The sequence below is a fragment of the Lolium rigidum genome, chromosome 7 (assembly GCF_022539505.1).
Source record: "Lolium rigidum isolate FL_2022 chromosome 7, APGP_CSIRO_Lrig_0.1, whole genome shotgun sequence".
Lineage (NCBI taxonomy): Eukaryota > Viridiplantae > Streptophyta > Magnoliopsida > Poales > Poaceae > Lolium > Lolium rigidum.
The window spans coordinates 30,823,618-30,834,584 of record NC_061514.1 but is presented as its reverse complement, the minus strand read 5'-3'; the positions used below and the strand labels follow the sequence as shown (position 1 = coordinate 30,834,584).

The following is a 10,967-nucleotide window of genomic DNA, read 5'->3' as shown; positions in this document are numbered from 1 at the left end:
ACAATCGAATTAAGTGTACATCCTCGTGATAGCCCTTCATACATGCTATTTCTTCCCATAGACAATGAAAACCATACATAGTCCTGATCGTGTACGTACTTACGGAATGCAGCTCATAGGGGAAAAAAACTCTTCAATATGCACCGGGCTTGTTTTTTTGCCTGAAAGGTTGCTTCCATTATCCGAGACTGTTTGGATGTGAGCGGATGGAGGTTTACTGGATGGACTTATGCACTATCCAACAGGTGGAAGAGGTACATATCAATTTATCATTGACCCACAATAGAACATGGAAGTTCATCACTGAAACCACATGTTGCTCAATAGTCATGTTCGTCTAATGTGCCAAACAACTATCCATTCTGTACAGAATAAACAATTATTAGTTGACCTTGCTTAGCAACTGAATAAATGTACATCCTCATGATAGCCCTTCATATATGCAATTTTTCCATCGACAGTGGAAACCATACATAGTCCTGATCGAGGTAGGTAATTGCAGACTGGGGCTCATAGGGGGAAAAACTCTTCATATGCAACATGTGCAGCTCAAGCCAATGCCATTTGGCATCCGCTGAGGTGTGAAACATATGAGATTTGGTCCTACGGACTGCAGGCAATGATGTTATTCAACATTTGAGGTCTCCAAGAGAGGCTCAATGTAGTGCTTGAACTTGGCTTTGTTTATTGCACCTTCTCTTCTGCTCCCTGGCACCTCCTGCCTATTCTTGAAGAGAATAAATGCCTGGAGACCATAAACCTTGTAGTTTTCAGTTATTTTAGGATTTGCATTATGATCTATCTTGACAATCTTAACCTCCTCTCATCTTCCTGATTCATAGAAGTAAAAAACTCAACTATCCGAGCTGGTGATACGAATTAAATTAACAGACTTCCCTCAATATTCTTTGAGATATGAGCAAAGTTTTAAATAGCCGGCTATAGCCTGTTGAAGCATACAGAATATTTCTGATGTGCCCCTAATTAGTTTTTGTTTGAATCAAAAGAGAGGAGTGATTTGTGTTCATGATTTAGCTGATTGCTTAAATAGAGTACATCTGTGCACATTTCTCGAATGATCAAAGAGTTTGGTCTTTCCATTGTCCATCTATCTTCCATATTAATTCAGAAAGGAGTCACAAGCTCATGTCAAGAATCGAATCCTTATGTTCTATGCAATCTAAGCATGTTATTGATGGTATCTTCACAACCTGGCTCATCACATAATTTCTATAGTTTGTTTTTTCGCAAGCATTTTTGCAGTTTGTTCTACTTGTTATGCTCACTTGAATCTTTACTGTTGTAAGACATACAACTCGAACAACAAACTGGATTTCCCTTTCTTTTACTAACGTGGATCTCATGAAAGTTTGTTAATAAAGTTTAAGAATCTGGCTGGTGATCTACAAACATCTATCCTACATAATTGCTTAGATGATACCCTAAAATAAGAAGTGGTGTTTACTGTAATTTGCATCTTGCGTTCGGAAAATGTATTACGAATTCACTGTCTTGGATTTTCTTACTGGATTTCCTTACTGAACTCATGGTCTTGAATTACTTGTTTCCATCAGATTGGATGTGATGCACTTTAAGTACAATTGGTTACTAAATTTGGTGAAGATAAGCGAAAGAAATTCTCCTCTGGCTACAGTACTAGATGATCGGGCAAACATATTTGAGAAGGCTCAAACTGATCCTTTACCTTGAACTGCTGAAACAATGGTTCAATTATGTAAACTAGAGAATCTAGCTGTCCAACATCAATGATCCAAAGTATGTATTGTTGCTTAAAGGCTATGGAGATAATTCTGTATTGATTATTTTTATCTTTTATCATTTAATCTTGAATCTTGCATGCTGGATATACATAACGTCTGGTTCATGTTTTAAGAATTCTTATGTCACCTATTAAAGGCGAGTTGATGAAATAGTTATATCGCATAGACATTTCTAAGGTAAAAAAGGTATTCATGATATAACTGTATTCCAGTGGTAAGAAGCCACCTTTCCCTTTGAAATAAATAAAATGTATATTACTATTCAATCATGTCGACTTGCTGCTTGGCGCTAAAAGGTAAAGACATACACTAGCTATGGATATTTGTTCAGTTATGGTGTTGAAAAACAGAGTAATATATAGAAGATTAGAATTTCTTACTTATTTAGGTTCTGCACCTTAACCTGAATGTGCATTGGATAGGAATTGTGTTGAAATTACCTAACTGAATTGCAAGAAGGTTCTTATATTTTGTATCTACATCAAACTTTGTCAAAGACCCTGCTAATTGTAGGATAAATAGTCAAAAATTGACACTGAGGTTTGTTGGATTTTTTTTTGCTGCCTCGCCTACTCTCTAGGCTATAACTACGGGCTCTACTATCAATGTGCTAAATTGACATAGTACAAACGATGAGACAAAGAGCCCGTGGTGCCCATCAGACAGTTGCTCGACCACCATGCAACTACTGCTCCCACCACCCCTGCAATTGCAGTCAAAACATCCAACATTGTGTGTACCATTTAGATGTACACATAATCGACAAAACATCCAACATTGTGTGTACCATTTAGATGTAGAGGTCAGAAGATAATGAGCTTTTTCTTTTTTAAAACAATAGTATATAAGTAAATCGTAATTGAGTGATTCCAGTGAATACAAACAATTATGTTACATAGAGAATGTTAAAATCACGTAGAAAAAAAAACTTGCATATACACTCATTTTGACTAAGCAGAAGAAGCTCTATGTCACGTCTACATTAACTTACTAATTATCAGTTTTCATGATAGCAAAGCTAAGAATTCCTCAATATGTATCTATAGTTCTATACATCAAATTCATATGGACTTGGACAGATTATCTTGTGATTAGTTGGGGATGAGCTTGAAATGGGGCTTCTCCATGGACGGGGTTGGGTCGTAACTGCCGTAGTCACTGGTCGTGACTTCTTTGAGCATCCGGGCATGCACTTCTGCCAGGGCTTCCCCCTGGCTAGCTACTGGTCGGCCCTGCAGTTTGTTCCAGGAAATGTAAGCAACCAGTAGAGAAATTTTGTCAAAAAAAAAAAAAAACCAGTAGAGAAAGAAATCAAGTGATCGTACTGGAGATCACACTAGGTAATTGTATGTCTGTGTGTGCGCGCTCGCGTGTGTGTACATGCACATGACTTCTTACCTCTCCTTGCTGACCTATAGATTCTTGATCCACCATGAAGCTCCCATGTCTCCCTGAAAGAACAGAACCAGATCTTGTAAAAACCCAGATAAGTGCCTCTGTCTTGTCATGACTGACGGCAGCAGTGCCTCTGTCTTCTCAGGAATCAGGATCTACGTGTGCATGCTGATGGGCAAAGCTTGAAGCATGGTCATCGAGAACTCTAGCTTTTCATCGAAAAACAATTTGTAAGAATAAATAACTATACTGTCACACGAACCTGCCGACGAAGTCGAGAGCAGCAAGGCCAAGAAGAGAGCTAAGAGAGTGGCCGCTTTCCAGGGCCTCAGTTGCATCCCCATTTCTGGTTACTCACGCAGTGCATACGGTCTCCTTCACTCTCAGTGAAACATGTAAATGTCATGAACAACGTTAGACCAGCTGAAGCGGAGGCCTCTTCCTGCCCTCTTCTTTGGCGGAGATAGCAGAATATATAACTGGCAGTTAGGAAATCCTCGTGAGACAGATGCGATCCCACTTGCACTGAACAAATTCCTTTACGTGCAGTTTTTTTTATACTTTTTGTTTTTGCCTGGGGCAGAAGTGGAGCGTCCACCAGTTTTCCGTATGGAATTTTCAGGATGGGTGGTTACCATATATGCATATAGTCTGTAGCATGTTGCTTATTTTCAGGGTGGTGCTTATTAACAGGCAGTAGCTGACAAGTGCAACATGACAAATGACTTATTTGCTTTACAGTTATAGGGAAATGACTATCTAATTATGTGGTTTTTGTCTCTGGTTAGTGCCAGTTGTTGCTGGCAAGCATAGTTACAAGTTAGTCATATTTGCAAGATGGACTACCATGTGGCAACATTTACGTTGCTACTTAAGGTAAATGTTGGTTTTAAGTGGACACCATGTGCTGAAAAGAAGGCGCACCAAATTTCATATGCAATAAGCCTCGCCGCTCTTTCTGAATACACCACTGGTGCTACCAAAATCGGTTCTAGAGACCAAAGCAAGCAATTCAACTTTAGCTCGTACTAAAGGTAAGCTCATCCTTGATAATATAATGTTTCTTTCCCGGCCCCTTTGTCGTAATCACGAGATCAAAAGCAGGCAACACAACGCTAGAAACAGAAAATAGCCTCAAATGAAGTATACACAGTAAGATAGTGCATCCCATTGATCAGGGTATGTGGACCACTCTTGGGTGGACACTGGACAATAGACAGTGCTCAGGCATGTCCTATCTTCGTCATCATGCTTTCAGTTAGTTAGCATATTCCATCACCATGCCAATGGAACACCTAAAATGTGCAGCAATGGCAGTGGCATCAAAGTGAAAATATGCCGACATAACGCTCCGCACTGACATGCACGCATACCAGAAGAAAACTGTGAGGTGCTAGAGTTACTTGGTTGAGTCTGAAGAGATAGTGCCCCTGATGATACCCAGATAGAAAGCACCAGGCAAACCTACTGTCATCGGGAGCCAGTAGTGGAGCACAAAGTCAGAGCTCCACTATGAGCATACAAAGTACTACAGATTAGATGCTGCCTTTACGGGCTAGTGGACACTAATTAGACAAATCAAATGCTACACTTTCGCGATGGTAGTTGGCAGTGACAAAGCGAGCACCGTGCTTTCGATTTACTTTTCTTTGCTCCCTCCTCGGATCCATGCATCTTTGTACCAGAAGATGGTTGAGTGTGAGCAGGATCGACGTGTGGGGTTTGAAGATTTGGACCTCACAGTTTTAGACGCACTGAATGGGATCGGCTGAGCTGCATGATAGGATGAAAGGTGTTTTTTTCTTTCTCTCTTCCTAGTATTATGGTAATCAAGCAAGTGCAATGCACGTCTAACTTTAAACATATGATTTCCCTCAAAATAACAAAACTTCAAAGGTCATTGCAACCAGACTTACATAGCAATAATAGTTCCATATTATAAATGTTAAAAGATATAGTATATATATATATGTATATATACATGGTGCAAATTTCAGTATCACTATATAATTTACAAGCCATCAAGAGAAACTTGTCTAGCGACTACAACTCTGATCAATGGCAGCAGAGCACAATAAAAGACAAATAGGCCAAGTGTCTTTTCATGTCTAACAAAACAACCTGCGTGTACCAGGGCCCTAAGGAATCTCCTGCTTGCCGCTGACAAATATAGGTCAATATTGGTTCCCAGCTTCAACTTTTAACTCAAATCGTCTTCCAGTGTCGGCTACAAACATTACATCGAACAAGCCGGTGCAATCCGCATGTAAGAAACTAATGAATATGCAACTACTTCGGGCCAACCTTGGTGAGGAAATCCTTGTTGACTTGTTGTGGTGCGGTCCATAGATGGAGGCATGGAGCTATGATTGTTCAGACACATGCCTTGAGCCAAACAGAGAGACCTTGCGGCCAAATTCGGCAGCGCGCGAAGATAGTAAAGCAGGTTGTAGCAGCAATGCGTGGATGGATCCGTGCAGATGATCCCGAGCTCGAGGAGGATCGATGGCGGCGTCGTGACCGCGCTGGGAGCGGTGAGGAACCAGTTACGCGGAAGGAGCGTGGTGCACGACGTCGTCAGTCTCCTCTGTGTATAGGAGGAACGAAGGACACGTCTATGGAGCGGTTAGCACTTAGCAGGGGGTCTCCACTTAGCAGAGATGAATACGGGAGCGCTCAAAGCGTTTGGTGCTCAACATTGAAGCGATACTGACCGTGGAATTGATCTATTTTGGGGCAGTACTGAACTTTTTTAACAGTAGATTCGCAAAAAAAAAAACTTTTTTAACAGCACTTAGCTAACCAAATCATAAAAATTTGATGGATTATTGATGGACATGGACAGTATCGTATTATGTAGCGATACACTCTCGTATTGGGGAAATATCTAGTGATGCCACAACTTACATGGTATCAAATAAGGTGAACACACATCTTGTGAACACCCAAAAATTTAATTTTGAATTTGTTGACATTTAAAATTTAAATTTTGAAGACTAGTATCATGGTATCAAATGAGTTAATTTTGAAGGCTGGTATCATGGTATCAAATAAGTTAATTTTGAAGACTGGTATCATGGTATCAAATAAGGTGTGAGATCAGTCTTCAAAATTTAATTTTAAATGTCAAAAAATTAAAAACCAAAATTTTGGGTGTTCACAAGATGTGTGTCTACATGCCCTATAACTTTCATAGCCAAATTCAAAATAGCCCAAGAGAAACAAAAATGAGAAATCAAGCATAGACAAAAATACAAAATCCACACAGGATTTGTCTTTTTTGTTTCTCTTGGTGTATTTTAAATTTGGCTATTGAAAATCTAGACATTGTACACACACATCTTGTCAACAACCACAAATTTGTTTCAAAAATTTGACACTTACAATTTAAATTTTATAAAGTGGTATCATGGTATCATGTGATTTGTCGTATCACTAGATATTTCCCTGTAAGGTGAGGTGTCACTAGATATGTTCTCGTATTATGTACTCGCACCGCCCAAGAAAAATATTTGAGATTTGTCTCGAATGCATGTAGATACTACTTAGTGTCTAGATGCATTTAAATTTAGACAAATATTTGACATGTTTTATGAAACAGATGGAGTACTTTAGTGTGAGAGGTAAGTCTCCACGTTCTCGGTAAGAAGGTCAGAGCTCATTCCTTGAGTATTCTTTCCCCAAATCACCAAAGAACAGATTCATCTCGTTTTCTTAAAAAGAAAAATGAAATATGGGTTTCCCTCAATAGACACATTTGTCTTGTTGACGAACGATATGGGTCTGAAACATGTGCAAGGTGGCAAAAGAAGAGCTGAATTCACATTTAGTACCAAGCATTTCTCTTGCGCAATCGTACCACCCTCGACCTCCTTCGTCTCTTCAAATAGTTTTACCGCATGCAAACAGCGGAGAGATCTGACATTCGTAGACACCAGGAAACACATAAACTTCACCTCCGGAAGGGATATGAATGGAAAACTAGCAGAAGAGCACCAATCCTCGATGCTACTCGGATCCAAGAGGCTTTGGGCATCATCTCCATCACCATCAGCTACATCAACACCACCATCACCATCAATCCTCCTCGTCTTGTTGTATTTCTTATACTTTGGTGTAGATCTGAACAAGAATTTATTTCTTGATATGTATTTGATACATTTCATTGTTGTGATGGTGTCTCCTACCTATATGTGTGAGTAGATCCCTTAGTTTTTGGGGACATGGTGAAACCTAGTTATGGATTACAATTGAAATAAATATTTTTATTCATTCCTAGTTATGGTGAAACCTAGTTATGGTCGACTTCAGACAATATCAAGAGAGACATATAGGTTCTAGGGGCAGAGTCTCTGGGCCTGGAATCACCCGAAGGTCGGAGTCTCCTCCCCCAGGGCGGAAGTTTCAAACAACTTTCCCATCTTCAAGATGTCAAGTTTGGGTCTGAGGGGGCCTGGAGATTCTACGCAGAAATTTCAACCTGGTACGGTCGAAATCTCCGCCATAGCACTCCGAGCAACAAGGAGATTTGAGCATTTTCTCTCGTACCATTGTTCGCAACCCACACAAAGCAGGAAGACCTGTCACTCTGCAGCTTCGATATTCTCGATTTTGGGGGTCACCGACCATGATGCATTCGGTTAAGAGTACCTGCACACTTAGCACACGGTAAAATATTCGAGTGTTGTCAACAAACACACGAAAGCACTAGGGGGTATAGGCATGCACTTTGAGCAGTTTACTTCCCCAACTCAGTTACCCTCGAGGCGGAAATGGGACTCGCTCAACTATCCTTGAGACGATTTTTTTGTTCGATTTTTTAAATATTGTTTTCCTGATAGCAGGAGCATATGCATCCAAGATCAAAAGTAGGTTTCCACCCTCTTGTGTTTGTTCTAGGGACTGTGTTGAGTCTTGACAGAGAAACTGACGTGTGGTCAGCGTGTTATACATGGGCCACAAGAAAATGCGAAACGGATAGACCAGGCCGAAAGCCGTGGGCTGAATTCCGCGCCTCACAAACAAAATCTCAATTAAACCGGTGGCCAAGTGGCACCTTCCTTCCTTCCGGAAGATTCCCTACACCTCATCGCCATCGTGCTGCTCTCCTCCCTCTAATGGCGTCCGCGCCGAGCACCACCCTCGCGCCCGCTCCCCTCCGTTCGCCCTCCCGACGCTTCCCCGGCCTGCCGGCCATCCTCTGCCGCCGCGCGCCCGCGCCCGCGCCGGTGGCGCGTCGGCTCGCCCTCGCCCTCGCGCCCGCGCGCGCGAGCGTCCGGTGCCGCGCGGCCGTGAAGCTCGTGGGGGACGGCGAGTTCGAGGCGGAGGTGCTGCAGTCGGAGCTGCCCGTGCTCGTCGACTTCGTCGCCGACTGGTGCGGGCCCTGCCGCCTCGTCGCGCCCGTCGTTGACTGGGCCTCCGAGGTACGTACGGCCGGCCGCTTCCTTCCCAACTTGCTTTCTCATGTTCCAGCAGCTGCTACAGTGGAGGTAGCAGCTGCTGTGTAACTTCAGCTACATAATAGTAACTGTTGTGGAATCAGGCAGCAGCTGGGTTAGTGTCGATGGTAGCTGTGAATCATTGGCAAGATGTGTGAACGGTGAGTGCGTGAACTCCGTTTTAGTAAAAGGAAGGAAATTCAACAGTTACCAGCAACCTGGCCTCTCACCGATTTATCGAATGCCTGGATTTAGCTGAAACAACGGGAAATCAACAGTTAACAGCTAGCAGCCTAGCACTGTGTTTGTGGTTTGAGTTGTCCATTTTGCAATAGCCCAACTTGCTAACAACTACAGCAAGTACATCACATAGGTCAGCTTGCTTGTGTTGATTGCATAAAATCAACCATAGCCTCAAGGATTAGATTCATGCTATAACCCCATGGACGCAATCTAAAATGAAAACGGAAGTTAAATGGACGATTGGAAGACCAAATTTGCAGCTAGCTCCAAACATTGGCATTTTTCACCTATCATCGATAAACTCTCATCATTCGAGAAATGTGTACTGATGTACTCTGTATGAAAACCAGCTGCTTAATGCACATAAATCACTCATCGCTTCCTTTCCCAAACAAAATGTGAATTAAGGATACATGCGAAATTTTCTGTATGGTTAGCAGGCATTGAGATCTTAAAGAATTTGGGAAGAAAATTCTGTTATTTTAATTCGAATCACCAGCTTTGACAGTTGACTTTTTCTTCTACGAAACAGGAATATGAGGGGAGATTAAAGATTGTCAAGATCGACCATGATGCAAACCCTCAAATCATTGAAAAATACAAGGTTTACGGTCTTCCGGCGTTGATACTCTTCAAGAACGGGCAGGAGGTGCCAGGGAGCCGAAGAGAAGGCGCGATAAACAAAACCAAGTTCAAGGATTACATTGAACCTCTCTTGGAGACCTCAAATGTTGCTTAGCGTCATCGGTTGCAGTCTGTAGGACCGAATCTCACACAGTTCGCACTTGAGAGGATGCCAAATGGCATTGGCTTGAGCTGCACATCTTGCATGTTGAAGAGTTTTTTCCCATCCATGAGCTCCAGTCTGTAATTACCAACACGAGCATGACTATGTATGGTTTTCATTGTCTAAGGTGATAAAATAGCGTGTATGAAGGGCTATCATGAGGATGTACACCTATTCGATTGTTAAGCAAGGCCAACTAATAATGGTTTTGTCATGTACAGAATGGATAGTTGTTTGTCACATTAGACTGAACAGCCTGTGGTATCAATGATGAACAACTATCGACGGTTATTTGAAGAAAGGCTTGTTAAAATCTCTTGTGACTTCATTCACAACTCCTTCAATAGTATATCATTGTCCCCAATGTGCAGTCCTCTGTTGCTCCTGTTGGGCATAATACACAGGTATAAATATTGGTGACATTCCGATTTCTCCTTCTACGCATATGCCTGGTGTTTAGACGGTCACTCACTAAATGCCAGGCAAAGACCTTTATTCTCAACAGACATTTACTCTTCCAAATGTGAGAGAAAATAGTTTGCCAACTATCTTGACCAGAATCACTGTGGACAATCATTATATTCTGAACCTACTGCAGCTCTTGAAAAGCTTGGTTCGACAGATGCAAGTAGAAAAGCTGGGTAATGTCTGCAATACCAAGCACTTCCTTCACAGAAATTTTCTTATAAAGAGCAAAAGAAAATAATCTAGGAAAGGATTCCTGCGAACTATTTTCTCTCCACTTATCTGCCCAAAACGTGGCTGTCACCTGATCCAATAGAGACTGCAGATATCTCTATAGTTTTCGACCAGTTTCAGTATGTCTCTCCACCATGTGGAACCACACAGAATGAGGTACTTCTTCCTGGTAATAATTCCAGACCAGCTTAACCCAATCAACGATTAGTTCATTGATTGCTCGTAGCCTATTGAGAATCAGTTATTTTCTTGCTATCTATGCAATGAAAGCTGGTGCACAACAAGCACCTCTCAGTTGATCTTATCATGATACAACATACAGTTTTACAGGCTACTAGCAGTCCTTACAGAGAAATACATAGATTCATTGTTTTAAAACTTCTAGAAGCATTTACTCATTTACAAAAAATAATGTCAAGCTTCTTTGTCCTCCCATAGGAACCCCCTCCAACTCATTTTCATCTATTTTGTTGTTTCTTTTCCACCCACCAGAATGGGCTTGTTTTCCTCCTTTTTTTTTCTCATCGACAGTTCTGCCACTGACCCGCTACAGCATCATGCACCTGTCTTGAGCAAAACAAGAGATCCAAGGGTTCACCGGAAACAATAGGCAAATGCACTTAA

General features: G+C 41.6%; 2 protein-coding genes across 2 annotated transcripts; one reads left to right on the top strand and one right to left on the bottom strand.

Moving 5' to 3' along the window:
• Positions 1–2,624: 2,624 nt before the first annotated feature.
• On the bottom strand, positions 2,625–3,637 carry LOC124676320 (protein CASPARIAN STRIP INTEGRITY FACTOR 1-like). Its single transcript, XM_047212402.1, has 3 exons — positions 3,439–3,637; positions 3,180–3,232; positions 2,625–3,013 (listed from the first exon to the last, which is right to left on the bottom strand). Exons 1-3 carry the CDS (start codon positions 3,518–3,520, stop codon positions 2,873–2,875), a joined length of 276 nt encoding a protein of 91 aa, XP_047068358.1. The 5' UTR covers positions 3,521–3,637; the 3' UTR covers positions 2,625–2,872.
• A 4,656-nt stretch (positions 3,638–8,293) lies between these two features.
• On the top strand, positions 8,294–9,862 carry LOC124671108 (thioredoxin X, chloroplastic-like). Its single transcript, XM_047207536.1, has 2 exons — positions 8,294–8,599; positions 9,390–9,862. The coding sequence occupies exons 1-2, from the start codon at positions 8,294–8,296 to the stop codon at positions 9,594–9,596; spliced, it is 513 nt and encodes a 170-aa protein (XP_047063492.1). The 3' UTR covers positions 9,597–9,862.
• Positions 9,863–10,967: the final 1,105 nt, after the last annotated feature.